The sequence below is a fragment of the Octopus bimaculoides genome, chromosome 3 (genome assembly GCF_046866305.1).
Source record: "Octopus bimaculoides isolate indiv1 chromosome 3, ASM4686630v1, whole genome shotgun sequence".
Taxonomy (NCBI): Eukaryota; Metazoa; Mollusca; class Cephalopoda; order Octopoda; family Octopodidae; genus Octopus; species Octopus bimaculoides.
The window spans coordinates 132,432,425-132,456,968 of NC_142930.1; the positions used below are offsets into that span (position 1 = coordinate 132,432,425).

The 24,544-nt window shown below is 37.9% G+C and overlaps 1 protein-coding gene across 4 annotated transcripts in view; it reads right to left on the reverse strand.

The window, feature by feature from the left end:
• Nucleotides 1-23,984, reverse strand: part of LOC128247278 (uncharacterized) — a 152,210-nt gene extending 128,226 nt beyond the window's left edge. Inside the window, exons 1-2 of one of the 4 annotated variants that reach the window (XR_016241205.1) lie at nt 23,723-23,984; nt 17,468-20,131 (exon numbers count right to left, since the gene is read on the reverse strand). Coding sequence is in view for 1 of the 4 variants with exons in the window: in XM_089349654.1 (XP_089205780.1) it covers nt 18,487-18,665; nt 23,723-23,849 (306 nt within the window). In the remaining 3 variants the exon portion in view is untranslated. Of the gene's footprint in view, nt 1-17,467; nt 20,132-23,722 lie in introns of those variants that run through there. The other 3 variants (XM_089349654.1, XR_016241204.1, XR_008263635.2) reach the window with 3 other exon arrangements.
• Between the last annotated feature and the right edge of the window lie 560 nt (nt 23,985-24,544).

Here is a 24,544-nt window from a genome sequence, read left to right on the forward strand (position 1 = left end):
ATTAGTAATATTGGCGTGTGGTGAAGGTAATGGTATGTAGTGGTAGTGCTAATAATGGTGGTAGTGTTACTGTTTGTGTTGTAGTGGTTGTGTGGTAGTGATGCTAGTGCCACTGCAGTGGTAGAAACTGTAATGATGGTTGAGGTTGTAGTAAAGGAGTGGTTGTGAGCGTAATGGTTTAGTTGCGGTGATGGTATCGTTGTAGTGGTTGTGATGCTGGTGTGACGTTTTAGTAATAGTTTTGGTGGTAGTTGTGGTGGTTGTGGTCCCTTTATCATGCTGTTGGTATTGCTGGGGTGTTGTCCGTTGTATTTTAACCCCTAATCCAAGAGAATTATAATCTTATTTAGCCCCTAATCCAGGAAACCTATAATTGAATTCAGCTCCTAATCCAGAAAACCTGTAATTCAATTTAACCCCTACTCCAGACCTGTAATCCATGAGACCTATAATCCAATTTAATCCCCAATCCAGAAGACCTATTATCTAATTCAACCCCTAATTCAAGATACTTTTAACCCAATTTAACCCCTAATCCAGTTGATCTATTATCTAATTTAACCCCTAATTCAAGAGACTTATAATCTAATTTAGCCCATAATCCAAGAAACCTACAATCTCATTTAGCTCCTAATCCAAGGGACCTTTAATCGAATTTAGTCCCTAATCCAGGAAACTTGTAATTTTAATCTAACCCTTTATCCAGACCTCTAAACCATGAGACCTGTAATCTAATTTAACCCCTAATTCAGACCTGTAATCCAATTCATGCTCTCTAATTCAGGATATCTATAATCTATTTTATCCCCTAATCCAGGGTACTCTAAAGTTATTCCAGCTGAGACCATCCTGTTGTGTACCCAGAAACACACCAAATGTATTTTTTTTAAAAAGGAGGAGAATGAGAAAACGGAGTTTGATGGGATTTGATTTGAGGGAGATTTGGTTACTATTTTTAGCAATACGAGCGACCACATAGAGGCTCCCCATTGGGGTTTCTTGTTAATGATACAGTAGTTGGTGTTTTCTAGCTCCAGCTCTTCCCTGATCCAAAGCGTTCTAATCGTGACCATCCCATCTTTGTTTCTTTCTCAGTGTATCTGAAACTACATTATTGAATTTAGCCTTCCTTTTTAAGACAGTAGGATATGATCTGAGGGACATTAGGTTGTTATTTCTAGCATATCGAACGACTACGTAGCGGCTCGCTCGTTGTCTCGGTTGCCATTGTTGTTTACCCCTAGACGAGCTCTGTATAGACAGGCCAATGATAAAGACAATTCAACCATGACCATCTTGTCTTATTTTCAGGTATCATAACTACGACCTCATTATCTAATATGTTCTTTCTTTTTCAAGATTGTTGAGCTGAGGAAAATTTGATTGCTATTTCTAGCAGATTGAGCAACCAGGCTAAGGGTCCCAAGCTGCCTCGCTGCCGTGGTCGTTGTTATTGGTGGTGGTGGTGGTGGTGGTGGTGCTGGTGCTGGTGGGTGATAGTTGATGGTCATTGCGAATGACGCCATTAATCTTATGTCGTTCCCTAGTCGAAGATAACGTTAAAGATAAACTGTTATGTCGACAGCAAACTTCCGGTAAATCATACACCAAATCGTGGGATTTATTCTTTAATACGATTCTGCTTACGTTCTCAATCTCCATCCTTCAAGCACTCGACTATGAAGCTATACATACATACATACATACATACATACATACACACGCAACCTTTATTTAAAATTACGTTATCCTCTTTCTCTCTCTCTCTATATATATATATATGTTCATATATATATATATATATATATATATATATATATATATATATATATATATATATATATATATATGTATATATATATATATATATATATGTTCATATATACATATATTCATATATATATATATATATATATATATATATATATATATATATATATATATATGTATAAATATATAAAAAGATAAAGAGAGCAATGGTGAAGTTGGAAATATATTACATACAGACATACATATATATTCATATATATATATATATACATACATATATATATTCATATATAGACATACATATATATATATTCATATATATACATACACACACACACACACACACACACACACACACACACACACACACACACACACACACACACACACACACACACACATATATATATATATATATATATATATATATATATATATATATATATATATATAAAACAGAGATGTCTGTGTATTCGCTTTTCACGTGAAATCGACTTCACCAAATGCTTCCATACTTGTATATATATAAATCTATAAATATACGATAAATAAGACGCCAAAGTTCGAATTTAAAGTAGCGAAATCCAAATGTGAGAACTACCATTCCTAGAGACTGTTGGAAGTTGCTGTTGGCTCAGCTCTACTTTTATTCATTTACTTGTTTTAGTCATTGGATTGCGACCATGCTAAAGCACCGCTTCGAAGGGTTTAGCACTCTGTTTTTTAAAGTCTGGTACTTATTCTAACGGGTACTTTTGCCAAACTGCTAAGTGATGGACGTAAACAAACCAACACTGGTTTTATATCTATCTATTAATATATATATATATATATTGTGTTTGTTTCATTTCTCCTTTGCATTACTCCACACTTGTCTGCTAGCGCACGGTTTTTTTTTTTTGTATATGTATTATTATTTCTCTTTCTGTTGTCTTCGCCTGGCCATAAAGCCATATTCTGTTTATTTATTTCATATTTTGTCCCTCGTCCTTCCACTAACAGACTCGTCCCGAATTACTTTTATCCATTTTTGTATGTCCATTTCCGTATTCCTTGTTCATCCATGTTTGTCCGTCTCGTTTTGTTTTGTTATGCTTTGGTCGCATTCCTAGCAAGTTTTCTCGCTAGTTGCCTCCAGGATGGAATCAATATCATCGATAATGGCACAAAATTGAGCTCGACCCCCTGGCCGATAACTGATGGGGAGTTTGTGACCTTCTGTGTTTATGCCTCCGTTCGTCTGTGCATTTACTGTATATTTTTCAACTTGATCTGTGTCTTTTTTTCGTTCGTTTGTTTATTACTATACGTGCTTGACTTCAGAAATATATATATATATATATATATATATATATATATGCTCTCTTATGCACACGCATGCTCACTTTCGTTTTGGGATCACTACTACTTTATTATCTCCCCTTCTTCCTAGCTCTCTTATACACACGCACGCGCACCTTCGTTTTGGGATCACCACTACTTTATTATCTCCTCTTCTTATATATATATATGTAGGATAGGGCGGCGAGCTGGCAGAATCGTTAGCACGCCAGGTGAAATGCTTAGCGTATTTCGCCTGCCGTTACGTTCTGGGTTCAAATTCAGCCGAGGTTAACTTTGCCTTTCATCCTTTCGGAGTCGATTAAATAAGTACCAGTTACTCACTGGGGTCGAAGTGATCGATTTAATCTCTTTGTCTGTCCTTGTTTGTCTCCTCTGTTTAGCTCCCTGTGGGCAATAAATATATGTATATAAGTTATTAGACCAAATATTAAAGATTTAAGTTGACCATTGGAGTTAGTGGCCTATATCAAATTTCAACGCAATATCGGGATAGTATTTGACCCGTAGATAATGCAGATGTTTTCGTATGTGATAGCCTAATTACAAACACTAATGAGCATGTCTAGATATGTAACTATATGCATGAGAATACATACATAAAACACAAATCTGCACATACATACATACATATATACAAACAAAAGTACCCTGTTGGTGATGTTGGAATTCCAATGAAGGAGCCTTAGATCTAAGTTAGAAACCAGTTCTTTCTCTATTGACAAGAAATCTTGAAATATACTGAATAATAACGTGCATGCATACATACATACATACATACATACATACAAACATACATACATACATACAAACATACATACACACATCTACCAAATTCCCTCACAAAAACATTGGTTGGTTTGGAACTATAGTAAAAGTCACTTGCCGAGGTTCCGCAAAGTGAAACCGAACTCGAAACTGCATGGTTGCAAACGAGCTTAATCATACGTCCATGAGATCTATCTTGATGGATTGATTCCCATCGTGGTAGAGAATAGTGAATCTGGTAGAGTCTAGGCTTAAAGAAGTTCCAGTATTTAATTTCATCCTAAGGCAGCGAGCTGGCAGAAGCGTAATCGTCCCGGAAAAAAATGCTTCGTGGCATTTCTTCCGATTTGACCTTCTGAGTTCAAATGCCGCCGGGGTCAGCTTTGCCTTTTGTGCTTACGGGATTGATAAAATAAATATCAGTTTGGGGTTGTTGTAATCGACTTATGCCCTCCCTCGAAATTGCTGCCTTGTGCCAAAAGTTTTTTTACTAATATTTAGTTCCATCCATTCCGTTCTCAGATACAATATCACCGTTCTAGATCGTCTTCGCTTTTCGACGCTACGAGATAGATGAAATAAAATACCAGTTATATATTGGACCCTATTCATTTGACTAAACTGTACTCCTCCTTTTATGTATATCTGATACAGGGATCAGATATACAGAAGAAACGCTCTTCGTGATTCACTGGAAACGTAAAATTCCCGATGAGCCTTATTTATCATAACTTGGTTTCCGTTTCTGACAAAAGGGAACGACCGACCATACCGTTGCGAGTCAATGTGAAAGCATCTACGTAGACTCTCAATCTGCAAGAAGTAGCAACCAAATTTCTTTCAGATCTCACCCAAGTGTCTTATGTATTCGTGTCTACGAGAGTTTTTGTATAGTCACTCGATTTGCTAGAAATAACTGTCAAGCCTCTCCCTCATCGAACTCTATTGTCTTGAAAATAAGAGACATTATATAATGTAGTCATAGCTACACCAAATAGAGAAGAGATAGCCACGAATGGAACGTCCTTGATCACAGGTTTGCTCAATACGGGTGTTCTAGGGGTAGGGTTAAACATCAAGCAGACAACCAGTCCATGATTCAAGATTTTTATCTGTTAATAAATCACCGCTTTCTCAAACTATAAATCTCGGGTTAAGTTACTTTTTTTTTTTTTTTTTTTTCCCAAATGAAAGAAAGCTATTTATCTCTACTAAGTTTCCTCTACCACCAAAGGACTATCTCCTCAAGACCTCTGCTTCGTTCCGGTTTCTTGACGTTAAACGGACGTTGAGAAACTTCCTTGCTTTCTTTGGATTGGTTGTCAATGAATCGTAAATAGAATTTCCGATGATTTAAGTGAACCGAAGCGAGAAAAATTATCTGTCTAGTATAGTATTTAAATAAGATCGTGGCTGACTTTGTCGACTGGGTGAATACTAGATAATTTCCTTGAGGAGTCATCTAGTTGTGCCTCCGTATACGAAGATAGTTTTTCAATAGATCAGTCCACTTGCTTTAACTAGGTACTGTAGGATAGTTACAATTCACGGCTGTAAACAGTAATATTGTAGAATAGATAAGTATTACTTTGGTTTTCAGTTATTTTTGTCGCGAAATTTACTTGCGATAGAGTAGCATTCTGTCTTGGAAGATTTAACACCTATCCTCTTTATGCCACGGTAACTGGGGATAACCACTGTGTTTATGGATCCCTATGATTCGGACAAAAATATTATCATTATTGAATTGCCTAATGAAATAACCAAAATGCAATTCATTATTCTGCGCTTCTACATCGTTTTTGTTACTTGTATTCTTTTCTCAGGCGTGATAGTGTAGTAAGAAGCTTAGTTCCTAATCATTTGGTTCTGGGTTCAGTCCCACTATGTGGGACCTGGGGGCAAGTGTCTTCTATAACCTCGGGCTGACCAAAGCTTTGTGAATGGATTTGGTACACGGAAACTGAAAGAAGCCCGTCATATATATGTATGTATGCGTGCGTGCGTGTGTGTATCTTTGTCCCCCATCACCGCTTGACAACCGGTGCTGGTTTGTTTACATCCCAATAACTTAGCGGTTCGGCTAAGAAATGAGTAGAATAAGCACCATGCTTTAAAAAAATAAGTACTGGTGGTCGATTCGTTCTTCAAGGCGGTGCCCCAGCATGGCCGCAGTCTAATGACCGAAACAAGTAAACGATAAAAGATCAACCATTCATGCTGCGAGCCAACGATGAGACTTCGACCTGCTTGAAACAGCTGCCGAATCTCCTTCAAACCACACTCGACCCGTTTTTAAAGTATAATTTTCAGAATCTAATACGGGTTGGTCAAAATTGAAATACTTTTCATCTGCTGAATTTGGATTGGCCAAGGGCTAAAACTAAACGACAACAATCACTTTCCCTCCAATTTCAAATCACGTTTCCTGTTTTCTTAACGTGAATCTCATAGCCGATATTTTAAATACTTTAAAATCCAAAAGCCAAACCAAAGACGATGAATCATAACCGATCTGTGGTTTCTTCTTTGTTTAACAGAAAAAAACTTTCCACTTTTAAATAATTAATCACTGAGAACAAACTAAGAGATGAAATTCCGTCTCTGAAATCTTTTCCTACTGCCCACACACGTTCACATGGGTTGTTGGTTTATATACAATGGCTAGGTTAAGTTTGTGTTGGTGACATTTACCTATAAGTGAGTGTGTGGTGTGGGGTAAAATATGTATAGGTGAGGCTCTGACTGTGTGTTTATGGCGAGGTTGTGTAGGTGTGTGTGTGAGTAAATGAGGTTGTGTGTGCGTAAGTAGGTGTGATAATGTGTGTGTGTGTGTGGACATAAATAGGTATGTTTGTGTATAGATAGGTGAGGCTGCATAATGGTTTGGTTCATGTGTAGGTGATGCAGAGATAATGTGTTAAGGTGAGGCGGTGATACTGTGTGTATGTGGGGGTAGGAGGAGTGACTGGTGGGGGTGCCTCGTGTAAGGTGAGGCAGTGGTTATGTGTGTGCGCTTGCCTTGTGTAGATGAAGCGATGCTGTGTGTGTGTGTGCCCGTATGTGAGGTGATGTCTGCGTGTGTGCCTCGTGGAGGTGAAGCGGTGGTTGCGTGTATATGTGTGTGTATGTATGTGCGTATTTATATATGTGGCCTTGTGTAGATGAAGCGATGCTGTGTGTGTGTGTATGTGTGCCCGTACGTGAGGTGATGGTTGCGTGTGTGTGTGTGCCTCGTGTATGTGAGGTGATGCCTGCCTGTGTGCCCCGTGGAGGTGAGGCAGCGGTTATGTGTGCAAGGGACTTAACTAAATGGGACGGAGATAGTATGGAGGAGGGGAGTATGGCTAAGGCGGTGTTAGTGTATGTGAGGGGTAAGAGGAATGACTGGTGGGGGTGCCTCGTGTAAGGTGAGGTGGTGGTTATGTGTGTATATGTGTGTCTGGTTAAATGAGTGTGTTAATGTATACATGTGATGGCGGTGGTGGTGGTGGTGGTGGGAGTCTGGCTACACGAAACAGTTGTGTGTATGTAAAGAGATATCTCCCCCCCCACACACACACATACACACATACACACACACACACATACACACACACACACATACACACACACACACACCGTTATGTCTTATATAATGTGTGTAGATTATACAATATGCGTGTGACATGTAATTTATGATCGCCAAGCCTCTCAATTCCCATTCTGTCCGTGTTTTCACTGTAACCGGTAACTTACAAGAGTTTTAAAAACGTTAATGACATCGATTTCAAGTGGTCTGGGAGAGCCTGAAGAGGAAGCCATTAAACAGCAAATATAACGTGCGTGTGTGTGTGTGGGGGGCATTCCTTCGGTATTGGTCTAAAGAGTGTCGTGTGAAGAGAGAACGTCATCCACCTTTTTTTTCAGCCTAGCCTCTTTATGTCATGAGGGAAGGTTGTGCGAGTGAATAGCGTCACGTACCAATATCGAAAGATTGCTACACACACACACACACACACACACACACACACACACACACACACACACACACATATATATAACACTACTATGTCAGTATGTCTCTTATGTAATGCATGAGCGTGTGCGCAACATGTCTATAAAAGTGTTTATAATATGTCAGTTACGTAAATATGTATAATAATGTCACTTATATAAGAAGAGTGTATATAATGTCGATTATATAATGTGTGATGTGTGAGCGTGCTGATATGTGTACATGAGTAATAAAAACGCTGTTTAGGAGTTGTCAACTGAGTGAAAGAGTACAATCAAAAGTACTAAGAAGAAAAAATTACAAACAAAAATATGCATAAAATAACAAGAGAAAAGGAAAAAAAAAAACACCGTAAGTCCCTCTTCTTCCTGCTCCTCCTTCTCCTCTCTCTTTGCGTTACCAACAGATATCTAACTGTTGAGTTGTCAGTAAAGTATGAAGGAAGGAAGGTTTATCACAACAGCACGTGCCACTGACTAACTCAGGCTTGATCTAATGAGTCACGGTCAGTGAAGAAACACTAGTCATCTGTAACTGTTCTCACTGCCTTATTACCTCTTACTCGCCTCCACATTTAAACCTCAGCCACCCTAGTCTATCTATCTATCTATCTATCTATCTATCTATCTTATGTTTACACCTAAGCCCAACCGAATTACATTGTATGTTACACACGCTCGCTTCCTCTTTCTTATTCTCTCCTTCCTACATTCGATTCCTTTACTCTCTCTCTCTCTCTCTCTCTCTCTCTCTCTCTCTCTCTCTCTCTCTTTCTTCTTTTCTCTAGTTCTTTCTTTGGCTTTCTGTCTCACTCACTCGTTCTTTCTCTTTCTCTCTGATTTACCCACGTAAAATACAGGTACATATATATTCGTGATTTCCCTCTCAATCTGGCACAATTTTGTAAGGCTTGAGAACGAGTTAATACTCATCCTACTGATTAAACAGAAACTGTTTTATCGACCCTCAGTGATGAAAGATGTTTAACTTGAACCAGATTTGAACTCAGAAATTCGAGATACCAAACAATCAGACTACATTTTGTAAATACAACTACTTCGTAATGTTTCACATTTCCGTACCCATGTATGTATATTTGTATGTAACTCATCATCTGTGCGTCTATTTCCTTGCGCGCGCGCGTATGTGTGTGTGTGTGTGTTATGTATACTGACGTACTAAACACCTGTTTATGTTTAGTTGTGACTATTGATAGCATTGTGCTTTGTCTTTTCAGTACATACGTATTTCCTAATCACCAAACCAAAAGTATGTTGCTCTGCCAGATCATCAGCCTTTTTCCCGAATAAGCCTCCCTTAGTTAACAGCCACGTATAGCAGAGAAGTTACCAAATTCTTTGAAATAAGAATATTGCGGAGAAGTATATTTACGTTAAACAAAGAAATCTTAGTCTGTATTACGACCTATTCAACTCAGTTATTTACTCAACTGAAGCATTTACGAACCAATGAAAAATCTTTTGTGTGGCGGTTCACCTTACTAGAAATAACAGCCAAATCGTCCTTTAAAATATTTTATTTTTTAAATAGGGATCAAATTTTTTTATGGCTTCGTCGGGTCTCCGAATTTGGTTGAAAGGAGATCTGGTGAATGCTTACAACAGAGTAGATTCAGCTAAAGACACCCATGAGTCAAGTAATGGTATTAAACCTAACAACAGATTAAATTTACTCCAATAAGGCGAGATGATCACGGTGGGAACTTCTCTGATTATTGGTCTTCTTGATCAGAGCTGTCTTGGGGGCTAGACATCCACAGAATCGCTTTAGAAATTAAGAGGAGCGACGATCAAACACTACTCAGTAACATTCGCTCTCTGGTCTCATATTTGTATCTTTGAACTGCAAACACAGGTAGCAGTCATTCGCGAGCGACTATCGCTTGGTAAGTAGTGTGCACCATCAGAATTTTGTGATACCTATGTTATCTCCAGCTGACATAGACATCTTCTCGTGTCGCCCTATCTTTCTTGATTCAACAAAACATCAAGAATGTGGAAATTGGAAGAACAGAGAGAGAGAGAGAGGTGGGAGCTGTGCTAGCAGCCGGTTGGTACTCATTATAGCTGAGAGGACTGGAGCAACGTGAAATGAAGAACTTTGCTCAAAGACACAACGTGTCGTCCGGTTCAGGAATAGAAACTAGGACCTTATGATTGTCATCCGAATACTCTAACCATTAGGCCACGTGCCTTCACTTATGAACTCAAATACAGAAATATATAATGGGAACAAAGAAATGAGTGAAGACATTAGGACAGAATGTGTAGTGTTTTTAAAGATATTAAAGTGACTAGCGGACTAATCTGTACAAATGTCAGCGGGTAAGATCAATGTGTAGATTCTGCTCTACATGTATGTTTTTTTCTCCCCTTTGTAAAGCCAAAGCTACATACGACATAAGAGTCACTTCTTGAGAGAAGCTACCCTGGATGCCGAAACTAAGGTAACCTGCCATATTTTTCTCGTTTACAGGGGCCAGATGGAGTGGCTTATCGCAGCTTGATATGATCAACATGTCCATGAACCAACAAGGAAATCTTTTCGTGGTCATTCGACCTGCTAGAAATAGTAACTAAATCACTTCCTACCATGAATGAGGGAACAGCTACACAGTCTTTCTACATGCAGCAAATAGAAGCTAAATAACCCCCAAGTTACACAATATAATTTAACATAAACACACAATAGATAACGTAGTGCTACATTTTTATTGAAGCTAAGAGGCGATGGTTATGGCTGGAATACTTTCGTCGTAGGTCTGATGGTAAAGTCATACTCGCGCGCGGATACGTCTATTTAATTATGCGATTCAATCGAAAGAAGAAAGACTGAATTGTGTCGATATTAAAAGGTAAGTTAAAGAGTAAGCAACGTTGTGGTTAATCTGTCATATATCTTATACTTGATTTATAATTTTTGGTTCTATCATCCAAGGTAAAGCAAATCCCGGGACAAATGCGATTGAAATAATTAACCTGAGGAGATGTGTTAGGTTTATTTCTTTTTATAACATCAGTTGAAACAGGTTCGGAGCTTATGGTACTGTTGTACAGGAACTATCACCTGGAAAAGATGTTGCAAGTGATATTTTGAAAGGAGAACGAGATACGAGACTTATATTGTTTTAAGGTTGGTTATTTGCCCTATACCTCAGTCGCTGTGTTAATGTAACCTCAGCGTCTGATGTCGTAAGGCACGTTAACAACTGTCACACGTCGAATGTCGCCATCATAAAATGCGCACCGTTTCGTAATATCAGCAGACGATAACCCCAGATGAAATGGAATGAAGGTTATTTCCCACTAGTTGTAAGTATTATCATTTTGTATTCAAATATAAACTTGGAGATTTTATAAAAGTATTGAAAATTATCAACTGTTATTGTTATAGTTGCGAGCTGACTGAATTGTTAGAGCGTCGAACTAAATGCTCTACAGTATTTATTCTGAATCGTTATGTTCTAAATTCAAATCCTGTCGATATCAACGTTGCCTTTTATCTCTCTGGACAGTACAAGTCAAGTCGTAAGGTTGATGTATTATAGTTTAATCCCAGATCAACCGTGATTGAAACCATAATATTCATGCTTTTTATTTAGTTTCAGGCATTTCTTGAACCAGAGCATATAAGAGCAAGCTCAGCCGGTACGTTGATCTGAAAGTTAAAGAGAGGCCTATGAATATTGATGGGGTCCTCTTTAAAAGAAAACAAAAACTTGTTGTTCTTTTGAATTTTGAGATGAACCCCCTACTGATGGGACCCGAAAGGAGCCTTGTAGTATCTTGCGAAATTTCTCTTAGAAACTGTGTAGGGCTACATTATCTATCCCCTTTTTAAGATGTGATTTGACTGATATATTTAGCAGGCGTGACGACCAAAAGGGCGCACTCTCATTGCCTTGAATTATTAACGATGATTGTTGCTATTTACCCGTTTAGCCACCACCACCCTCACACATACACACACACAACCAACCAGACCTATGGACAAAAAAGTATTCCAAACGTGTTCTTCTCATTTTCGTATATCAGGGACTTCATTATCCAGTGTTTCCTTTATTCAAAACGGATGATAGGGTATAACTTGAGGGAAATTTGCAAGCTACTTTTCACAGGTCGAGCGTCCACGTGCAGACTCAGTCTTTGGTTGGTTGGCTGGTTGGTTAGTTGGTTGGTTGGCAACATATTTCTTACATTGGGAAGTAGAAGTAAGTCCTCCATTATCCGTTATAATTCGTTCCACTTACTCCACAAATACCCCATTTCCGTTAACTTTCTACAATTTCCTTTTTCTCTTTAAAAATTTCAAATAAATATATAAGCTAAACCAACCAGTGAGTTTCTCTAACAATTGTTCTTAAACTGGTAAACACCACTTCGCTATCCAGCCACAAATTTAAAGACACCTTCACCAAAAAGATAAGGGAAATTTTTTGCCCATTCCTCCCTCCAAATGTTAGTGGAAATGTTGGATGACGTCTCCCAGTTCTTTATTAACAATGCAAAATAGTTTGCATCGTTTATAATTCTTTCTTTGATAAAGGTGTTAGACAAGCTTAATATTCTTAAAACGATCTTAAATTTTATTAAACATGGTAGTTTGTCTAGCCGCCCTCACTATTAGGAACACTGCTCCACATAGTCGTTCGAGCTGTTAAAAAAAGCAGCTAAATATTCCTCAAATTACACCTTGTCCCTTTTCCGCTTGAAAGACACGTAACACATTGAACAATAGAACACCTTTGGTTATGTCTTATCGGTGGGGGTGACATGGGGATAAAAATAATCCGTTCTACTAAAGCTACAAGGCCTGAAATTTGGGGGAGGGGACTAGTCGATTACATCGACTCCAGTGTTTCACTGGTACTTAATTTATTGACCCCAAAAGGGTGAAAGGCAAAGTCGACCTCGGCGGAGTTTGAACCCAGAACGTAGCGGCAGACGAAATACTGCCAAGCATTTCGCCCGGCGTGCTTAACGATTCTGCCTGCTCGCCGCCTTATATGGAGATAAAAATAATCTTTTATACTCCAGGCACAAGGTCTGAAATTTTTGGGGAGGGGTGGGGGCCAGTCGATTACATCGATCCCAGTACGCAACTGGTATTTACGAAAGGATGAAAGGCAAAGTCGAACTCGGTGGAATTTGAACTCAGAACATAAGGACGGACGAAATACTGCGAAGCATTTCGCCCGGCGTGCTAACGATTCTGCCAGCTCGCCGACTTATATGAGGACAAAAATAATGATGGTTCTAATTACTCAATATTTCTTGATATTTTATTTTGCTCTTAATGTTTGAGTTAATTACTCCGAAGACTAAAATAATAATCGTTTCAAATTTTAACACAAGGCCAGCAATTTTAAAGGGAGGGGTTAATCACTTCCAGTACTTCACAAGTACTTTATTTTATCGACTCTGAAAAGATAAAAGATAAAGTTGATCGCGGCCGTATTTGAACTCCGAAAGTAAAGAACCAGAAGAAATACCTGAAAGCATTTTGTCGGACACGCTATGATTTTACCATCTCATATTTTTACACAAAGCATCTCACTCCAAGGAAAGCTATATAGTAAAGTTCTGTATCGTTGTTAATATTTTGTTGAATCTATCAATAAATAAGCGAGTAAATGGTTTGTTGTAAAGCAGGAATACTTCTTTATTACTTCATATATTGTACAGAGAATAAGTCATCCAGTTGCAAACTCATCACTCACGGCAAACACTGCTTGTCTTTCACCTTCAACTAATGATGGAGTCGTAGGGGTACCGTCGTGATATATTGTAGATCTGTTTTGTTTATCTATTCCTTGACATTGCTTGTCCATCTTTTCTTCTGTCAACTTCTCTTTCTTTTCCCCCTCTATGGTCCCTTAAAGAATGGTTTTTATAAGCTCAGTGGATCTTATTATACGGCCATACCATCTCAGTTTTCCTTTCTAAACTGTTATGAGAAGATTTTTATGAAGACCAATATGGTGCCGGATGGCTTCTAGAACCCGCTCGTTCATAATGTGGTCCAAGCATAACACTACAAACTAACAGAAACCATTGTGAATTATACAGTGTTTCTTCTGCTTCCAATTATTGTAGCCTTTCCTGGTGTTTGTTGTTGAAAGTATCTTAACCATAAACACAGAACAGTACTGGTGATGAAATAATAAACTTGGATCCTTGACTCAACAGACGACCCTGCGATTATATTTCAACATTCAGCTTTTTCAAATGATTATTCCATTAGTCTCAAATTATGGCATAACGTTGATGCAAAGTTTTAGAACTAAGTTGGCAATACATCATTTGTAGTAAAAATCTACATGAAATACTTTTAATTTAAAATTCCCAAACCAACAAATGTTAGTATTAATTCGAAAATTTGAAATTATAGTTTTAAGAATCCATTTTGGTCGAGGCACAGTTCATAAATATAGCGTTAAAATTTTGTCTTGGTTGTACACGATGATAGCTGTACAGGTCAGCTAACTGTAATGGTTTCAAATTTGGCACAAGGTGGGCAAGTCGATTGAATCGACCCCACTGCGTAACTGGTGCTTATTTTATCGACTCCGAAAGGATGACAGGCAAAGTTTACCTCGACGGCATTTGAACTCAGAACGTAAAAACGCATGAAGTGCTGCTTAGTATTTTGCTCAACGTGGTAACAGGCAGGACCGGCTCAAGGTACCAGCAACTCGGGCAGTCGCTCGGGGCGCCAAGGAGGGCGTGACAAAGACAAGGAAATTTCCACAACCGTCAGTGTGTACACGCCGAAGTTCAGCTTGCCCGGGGCGCCAGCAACCCTAGGGTCGGCCCGGGTAACAAGTCAGCTAACAATAACAACGACAACAACTCAGCTAATAAGGACTGGCGGTCAGGTCAGTAAAGGATATTGAAACTCTTTACGAAGAGAGATCTTATCAAAGTTATTAACAATGCTATTAGGGATTAACGTGCCACTCACTTTATATAACTACTTTGAGTTTGCTTAGCAGGCACGAAAGAATGTTTTTTTTTTTTTTATGATGATGTACTGTGGTTAGTTTTAATACAGTATATTTTTGGTGCATTTGGGAACTGAACTATATCTCAATGGTACCATATATTCTTCTTTAAGATCGGAGAGTGAGTTTAGTGGGAAATCTAACTGTTATATCTAGCGCAATCGCATAAGAGGCTCTGCTTTCTTTTCTGTTTTTTTTTAAGAGTCCAAATACAAAAATAATCAACTATCCCTCAAATGATAATAATTCTCATTCAGACTAAAAACATTTCGCGGCAGACAAATTTTTCCTTGCACAACGTCGCAATTTCAAGAAAGTTTTTCTGCGGCTGCAAAACAGATATTTGTCGATATTTGATAAACAAAAGTGAAGCGTTGAACACTAAGAGCTCCCTATAGTGTGTGTGTGTGTGTGTGTGTGCATGTGTGTGTGTGTTTGTGTGTGTGTGTATGTGTGTGTGTGTGTGTGTTATACATGGCTGTAGTTTACAAATTTAATATTTTACATTAGATCTGTAGAATACAACTATTTGCTCTAGAGTTATCTTTCTTTAACTGGTATACAGCCCTCTTTGGGTTTCTGGTTCCCTTTGATTTCCGATTCAAGAATTTTTGTTATACATACATACATACATACATACATACATACATACATACATACAATCTTCTTCCGTCGGAATGACGGGGATTATCTACTCATCGTTAAATATGACTGATGACTTGTGCCGCTTTGTTTACAGTGAAGATGAGCTGCGCACCGTCTACCCCACTCTCTTGTCTGTAACCATCTTCAATCCAGTGGCAAGACAAAGCAAGACAACTAGTGATGGAGACGGATGCCGTGGGTGACCAAAATGTCTTATTTGCTTCATCTTGCTGTGCGCATTCCACAATGCGTTGAAGCAGCCTCCTGTCTCCGTTCAACTATGAAGGTTTCTTTCGCAGAGTCCATCAGACCCAGTTTTCAAGTACATACATGCATGCATGCATACGTACATACATACATACATACATACATATATACATACATACATACATTCACGCACGACGCGCCGTCGGCACTCAGAGTTTCCTCACACTTCGCATCCCTTCGTGCATAAATAATTATGTTCTACAAAATCTATTGAGTACTTTTTCTTTCGTTTGTAAAAATAAATGAATAAATAAATAAATAAATAAACAAATAAATAAATAAACAAATAAATAAATAAATAAATAGAGGGAGGGAGTATTCAAATTCTTTAATATCAGAAACAAAATAACTAGACAACTCGATAGAATTTCTAGGAAGAAGTATAAATGATCTCTCAGTATGTCAGACGAGAAATATAATGAATGAATTAACACAATAATCGTTTGTTACATCGATAAATAGAGAGTTCTATGCAACAGCAATTATCGAAGAAGTTGCAATGAGATCATCTCGTCTTATGGGTGTAAACTTAATCCGTTGTCCAGTTTAAAACCACTACCTGACATTTTGGATGCCTTTAGCTGAGTCTACACTCTTACAAGCATTCACTAGGTCTCCAGCAAAATAAGCACGTGCTTAAGGCATCAAGGGAAGGTGGTGGTGGTGGTGGGGCGGCACCAAAGAAGTTGTAAGTGGTTTACAGCACAGAAGAAATCACTATAAAACTTGCTAAAATGATTTTTCGAAGTGGTTTATATGATCGGAAATATAACTTCAAAGTGTTCATGGTCTCATAGCGAGGATCTGATCGAAGACTCGTAGAAAATTTTTTTTCAAATATAAAGTGGAAGTATACAAAAAAAAAAAAAACCCCACATTTTCCATCTTTCTGTTTTGTTTCATTTTGAAAAATAAAATTATATTTTATGGTTTATTATTGTTTATATCTTGAATTACATATATAAGGGAGCACCAAAATCTTTTTAAGTGCTTAGGTCCTTCTACTGGCGTTAATCTGACCCTGGCTTTATGGGACTTGAACCAAGAAGTAAAAAGTAAAATGTGATCAGCTTGGTTTATTATCGACGTCACAAACGTATGAATTCTTTCAGTTGCTTTGCCAACTTCAAGCAGTGTTCCTTAGACTTTGGTCTGCTGGAAGTCTGTTCCATGACTTTCGCAGGCTCAATTCAATCAAGAAAAGTTCTACTTGTCGCTCGGCCTGTCAGAAGTAGCAGTTAAATCTCCTCCAAATTACAACTGTCTTAGAAACTGAAGATAACTGTCTAAAAAAAAAAAAGTTTTGCATAGGGGAAGATAACTTATGAAAAGTTACCTCCCTTGAAATTTGTTTTGAAAAATGCTGATACATTGAATTACTTCCCTTGATGATTTGTGTCGTATGGAAACGAAAATATTTCGAATCTTTTGTTTATATGCTGTGAAGTGGCATAATTACAAACGTTAAAGATATCGTATTTCTTCGGGAAAACTAAATTAGATACCAATTACTCACCGCCTAAGCATATGGCCCAAGGGGAACAACTTAGTGCCCAACCTGTTGTACTTCTGCACGCCTTTTCATCGATCTGCATTTGACAAACATCTCTTTATGCACAGTGGATTATTCTCCATATTTTCGCAGAGTATTTAGCTTTCTGTTTTTTTTATATTCTACTGGGGCATTACTTTGAAGAATTTTTAGACGAATGAATCCTCCAGGAATTATATTTTTATCTTTAAGCCTGGTACTTATTCTGTCGTTCTTTTAGGTCTAACCGATAAGTTACAGGGACGTGAGCACACTATGACCCGTTGTCAAGCGGTAGCGGGTGACATACACGCACACACACACACACACACACACACACACACACACACACACACACACACACACACACACACAAATCCTTTCACAAGGCTTTGGTCGGCTCGGGGCTATAATAAAAATCACTTGCCCAAGGTGCCACGCAGTGGGACTGAACCCGAAACCATGTGGTTGGGAAGAAAGCTTCTAATCTCACAACCACATCTGTTTCAGTCATTAGACTGCGGTCATGCTGGGGCACCACCTTCAAGAATTCTTAGTTGAATGAATCGATCCCAGCCTGGTACTTATCTATCATAATTCTTTACTGAACCGCTAAGTTACGGTTACGTAAACACACAAACACTGAGTTATCCAGCGTTGGTGAGGGAATATACACACAATGCTATTGTAGAGAACGACCGTGCGAACCATAGGAGAATAGCGATGTATGGAAACAGGCTCCTTTTAACGCGTCGCACGGTCGACACAAAACATGTAATGTAACATAAGAGTACTCGCATGTGAGATGCGAGCAAGTGCCAGCAATGAAAGAGAGAGACACAACTATTAGATATAAAGAGTAAGTTTTATTAGGGTAGTCAACTGTGTGTCTGTGTGTGCGTGCATGCGGCAATATAAGTAATACAATATGTATGATGGAGCGTCGTATAAACAATACTATGTATACAATAATATGTGTGTGTGTGTGTGAATATGAAATGCAGAGCATGGAATAAGAGTCTGTAACATAGACTATAAGAGTCCTGAACACAAAGATAAGAAAGTACCAGTTCATAGAAGAGTTACACAGTAGGTAGAATGTCTGTACACAAAAGGTCATGGCCGAATAGCAGAGCTGAGGTGTCACATGTGAAGTTGAGCGTCGATGCTGCGACCGGTTACTTGGTACAGAAGATCCTCGCAGGTGTTGGCACTGGTGACGACATTGTAGTAGACAGTAGATCGTTGGTGTTGACGTCGTCGCTGGAAACTGGCTGGAGCTGCGTTCTGTGAGATGGTCAACGACCAGACCTCTAAGAGGTCTGAAATCGAAGACAAACTAGAACATAAATCTGATCACACCACTAAAACAATGATTTTTATAAATTTATCATATATAACAGAATATACCATATTGTCCATCCATTCATCTTCAAAGCCTACTGCCCTCAGACATGGCCTCCAGAAGCAACAATCACTAAATGTTCTAGATGGATCCTAAACATCTATCTGAAACATCTCAAGGCTATGGATATGATCTAATCATCCTGTTTCCTCAAGGTTAGCTCTGTCCATGAAATCTATCCTACAATTCATTCCTCAGATGTTTTAATCACCTGTCAGTAGTAATGGAGTCCGGACCTGGCAGAATCCTGCACCAGACTTCTGTGACTGTTTTGGCAGGATTTTTACAGCTGGATGCCCTTCCAAACATCAACTGCTTTACAGTATAAACTGGGTGTTTTTAAGTGACACCCACACTGACAGGGTCACCAAGTAACTTGCAAGACAAGAAAAAAAAAAAAAAAACTCTTTTGAGAAGAGAAGGGGCATTGGAGAAGATGATTTTGTGTCAGATGATGAAAAGTTATAGTGAGGCAGAGAGACAGAAACAGGTGTTTTGCTGTAGAGGAAGTATAAGGTTACCTGGCCAGAGAGAGAGAGAGAGAGAGAGAGAGCAGGGCCATTTACCAAAGGGTAAGGGGTCCTGTCTGGTTTCTTACTTACTAGGACCTTGGTCTTTGCTAAGTTTACTTTAAGACCCTTGAATTCCAGGTTCTTTTTCTACACTTAGAATTTCTTTTCTTGGAGGGAAAAGGGTGTCTTGCAGTAGAGAAGATACATGGCTACAACAGTTACAAATAAACAGCAGAGAGAGAGAGAGAGAGAGAGAGAAAGAGAGAGAGAGAGAGAGAGAGAGAGAGAGAGAGAGAGAGGAGATAGAATGATAGAATGAGAGACAGAGAGAGAGGAGAGAGAAAATATTATTTTAACATCAGATACAAGGCAAAGTTGGCCAAATTAAATACTGATTTCAAATTTTTGCACATGGTCACCAATTTCAGGGGAGATGGGTAAGTTGGTTACATCAACTTCAGTGTTCAATTAGTACTTATTTTATTGATCTCAATAGGATGAAAAGTGAAGTCGACCTCAGTGGAATTTGAATCCAGCACATGAAGACAGATGAAATGTTGCTAAGCACTTTTCCCAGTTTGCTAACGATTCTGCTCGCTGCTTTGGCCTAATTAAATTGCTGTCAATTCATCACCCATGAAAAGTGTTTTATAATTAGCAAGTGTTTAATTAGCATGCAGTGATTAATTGAAGTTCACTTACAATTCTGAACCATATTGGTAATGCTCACATCATTGCCTTGTTTCATATCTATCACAGACATGCCAAATCTGTTGACATTACTGTGTTGATATGACTGAATGTACCAGACTGTGCTGAAGTATAAATTTTGCTTACAGTGACACTTGGGACTAAACAACATCCGAAATAACTGAAAGAATTAGGTGGAGATATATCAAGGATGGAATATCAGATCATAGAATTTATTTAGGTTGGAATATTCTGGGTGGAGAAAATGTACTTTTATACCCAAGAGAGATATAAAACAAAGATACTTGTAGGAAAGAGTTTCCATAAGGGTAAAAAAGTAAATTAATTTAATGAGTGAATGAATTTCTAATTCTATAGTTATTTGGTTAAATAAAGATACACAATTTAGAAAGAAAGAAAGAAAGAAAGGAAAACTTTAATGTTTATAATTCTGGAAGTTTTGAATGAAATAAAATGGCTCTGAAATCTGGGGAAAATTTCTCAAAATTTTTATTTAATGGTTTGATCAGTGGGTCCTGCTTTTGTTGTGATGTGGTGGTTTGTGAGCCTCACTAACCCTGAGAGCTCTTCCAGTATAGCACAAGCCCTTGGTTGGGTCTTGCATGCAGGACAGACCAACGGATAAGGGTGAGGTTGATATGGACCATCTCCTCCAAGAGGTAAAAATGGGTTTGTGTAGGGCCAATACCTCTACCTAGAAAAAAAAGCCAAGTTATGGAAGCATCAATGACAATTCACAACTAACAAGGCCTGGGAGAAAAAGGCTTTACCCCAGGGAAACATGATGTGGGGCAGCAAAATCTGAAGGGAACCAACATATTGCATTACATGTCAGGCCCTGGCCTGCTACAACAAGGGAAGCAGAAGAAAGAATTTCCAAAAAAGTAACTGGAGGCAGAGATGAAAAAGTAGGATCCAACTAGAAAGGAGCAGAAAAGACAGCCATTGATAAGGATTAATGTTGAGCATTCCATCCCTCTTCATGTTCTGAGTTCCAATTCCACTGAGGTCATCTTTGCCTTTCATCCTTTCAGGGTTAATAATATAAGTACCAGTTGAGCACTGGGGTTGATGAGATGATGATAATTATAACAAGGGTACTCAGAGAGTGCAAACCTCCACCAAGGCAACACCAATGTCCTCTCAACGATTAGCCACAGATGGTTTTGAAATGAGAATATCTGAAATAAATTTGATTGCTCTCACAAACGAGAATACTAAAAATGAACCCAACCACTCTCAAAACTTAAGTTAAAAAAACAGGAAAAATAATCCAGAATCCTTGTCCAGTACTGGAGCAATCCTAAAATCTAATCAGTTTGTGCCAGTTATGAGGCCAAACATCCCTGAAAGTTTCATCTGAAACCATCCAGTGGTTCTTGAGATATCTTGTCCACAAACAAACAAACATGACTGAAAACAACACCTCTGCCTTCACCAAGGCAGAGGTAATAATAATAATAATAATAATAATAATAATAATAATAATAATAATCCTTTCTACTGTAGGCACAATGCCTGAAGATTTGGGTTGGGGATAGTTGATTACATTGATTCCAGTGTGTAACTGGTACTTATTTCATCAACTGCAAAAGGATGAAAGGCAAAATCAACCTCAGCGGAATTTGAACTCAGAATGTAGTGGCAGACGAAATACCGCTAAGTATTTTGCCCAGCATGCTAACAATAATAATAATAATAATAATAATAATAATAATAATAATAATAATAATAAACACATGCCAGAAAAGGTCACAGAAAACGAGAAAGCAACCATACTCTGGGATATGCCAATACACACAGATAGAGAAATTAAGGCAAAGAGACCAGATATAGTTGTCAAAGACCATGAAGAAAAAAATGCTTTCTAATTGATGTATCAATACCAGCAGATGACAACGTTTCCCTAAAAGAAATGGAAAAACTTTCAAAATACAAAGACCTGGAAATAGAGATAACTCGAATGTGGAATCTAAAAACAGAAACAATTCCTATCATAGTAGGTGCCTTAGGTATAATAAAAAAATATTCAGACAAATACATAACAAAAACACCAGGACTTACAAATATATATAACATACAGAAAATTGCACTACTGGGCACTGCACACATCCTACGCAGAACACTTTCAATACAGTAACCATAAGAGCATCACAGCAAACCACAGCACATACCCAAGGCTCACAGAGCTGCGCTCCATAGTGAAGTGAAAGCACGTTATAAAAATAAAACTACTGAACAATAATAATAATAAGTGCCCTGATGTAATACTAGCTCTCATGGCTTCTGATACTTAGGAAGGTTCTTGGCATCTAAGGTTACTTTTTGTAGCCTGATTTAGTAGTAGTAGTAGCAGTAGTAGTAGTAGTAGTAGTAGTAGTAGTAGTAGTAGTAGTAGTAGTAGTAGTAGTAGTAGTAGTAGTAGATAAAGCGAAGAGACAGTGTCAGGCAATTGACTTACAGTCCCAAATGATGAAAAAAGTCAATATGAGGGATATAGAAAAAATAGCAAAGTACCAAGCATAAAAGCTACTTTAGTACAGCTCCAGAAAATTATTAGGATACTTAGGAGGGTTCTTGGTATCTAAGGTTACTTTTTGCAGCCTGGTGTTAGGAATTTTTCTTTTCCAACAGTCTGATCTGTTGTGTGTATTTGAATAATAATAACAACAATAATAATAATAATAACCTTATAATAATTGGTGCGCTGGGAACAGTAAGTCAAGATATAGATAAATGGCTGGAGGAGATTGAAATAGAATGCCCAGTAGAGTTCCTACAGAAAGTTTGCCTCTTTGGGACAACAAGGTTTATCAGAAGGTTCTAAGCACTTGAAAGACTGCTGAAAACTTGTGGATACCTAAGGTTTACAAGTAGCAACCTGCAACCTACATAATTCCTACCAGGAATAAGATCAAATCTGAGCTTTGATTTTATGATAATAATAATAATAATTATTATTATTATTATTATTATTATTATTATTGTTATTATGCACTTATTGTATATATTTATTTCTTTATTGTCCACAGGAGGCTAAACATAGAAGGGACAAACAAGGACAGACAAAGGGATTAAGTCGATTACATCGGCCCCAGTGCATAACTGGTACTTAGTTAATCAACCCTGAAAGGACGAAAGGTAAAGTTGACCTCAGCAGAATTTGAACTCAGAATGTAGTGACAGGTGAAATACTGCTAAGCATTTTGCCCAGCATGCTAACGATTCTGCCAGCTTGCCTCTTATTGTATATATTGCTGAGGTGCACTACAATTTGTTGGAAAGAGTAAACGTGGAGAGAGAAAGCAACAAGTCAAGCAAAGAAATATAGCACTGAAAGCCTTGTTAATTAAATAAAGATTCTGGTTACAATTATGATGAATGTTGTCTTTAATGATGGTGAGATTATTATATTGAAAATTAATGGAATTGGTATGGAAGTAATAATAATAAATTATGTGTGATATTTTTTTCTTTTATTTCCAACATACCAATAGAAAATAGGTCTGTTTCAGTGTTATAAAGATAATAATTCAATGGTAGCAAGATAGCACACAGTTTGTGAGTACAGGTTAGAAAATACATTATTACAATGTAAAATAACAAGTTCCATTATACAACATTAACAAAAAGTGTGTATAATATGTTGTGAAAACCAACACACATGTTTGGGATTAACATTAGTGGAAATATATAAACTTGTACAAGTAGATAATGGTCAACAGTAAAGAACAAAGAGCAGATAACTCACATGTTTTTAGACCGGTGGAAATAGCAATCAGGGAATAATTTCTCATGAACCATTTCTGTTCTGTCGAGGCAAAAACCAAGAGAAAGCTAACTACTAAGAAAGAAGTGAAATAAAGCAGTGTGCTCATGGCTGTTTGAGTGTGAGAGCTTGAAGGGGGGGGGGGCAACAGAAACAGCTTGATTTTTGTTTATATAGCTAAAATAGCTGCTAGATTACTAATCTTTGATTGGTGCATATGAAGCAGACGACAAAAATAAAGATTATTGTCATCAAAACGAGGCTGCTAGAATAATTATTATTACTACGATAATGTTTTACAATATTCATGACTGTTATGATGATGAGATGATGATGATGATGCTTATAACTGCAGCAATGATTCTGGTGAGAAAGAAGATGATAAAGAAGAGGCAATGGAGGAAAAGAGTAAGCCTCAAATGGCGGGGAGGCATTTCTTAACTCGTGTCCTCCTCCCCATCTCCCTATAACCTAACCAAATTCATACAGGCCAGCTCTCTGTCATCCTTCTTACATTCACCCTACATAAAAATGTCTTTCTTTGCAAGGGAGAAAAAATTGAAAACAGCATTATAGTCAAGAAAAGAGTTGCATCAAACAAAGCTTGTTCATAATTTCCGGAATATTTCGTGTCTTTTAAATGCCAAGGCCTGGAACAGTCGACCAAAAACATGGCAGCTTTTAATGTCACTGAGCTTAAGGCAGCAGCAAAACCACACACAGACGCCTTCATAAACTCATACATACATACATACACACACTCATATACACACACATTCATACATACACCCCATGCATACATTC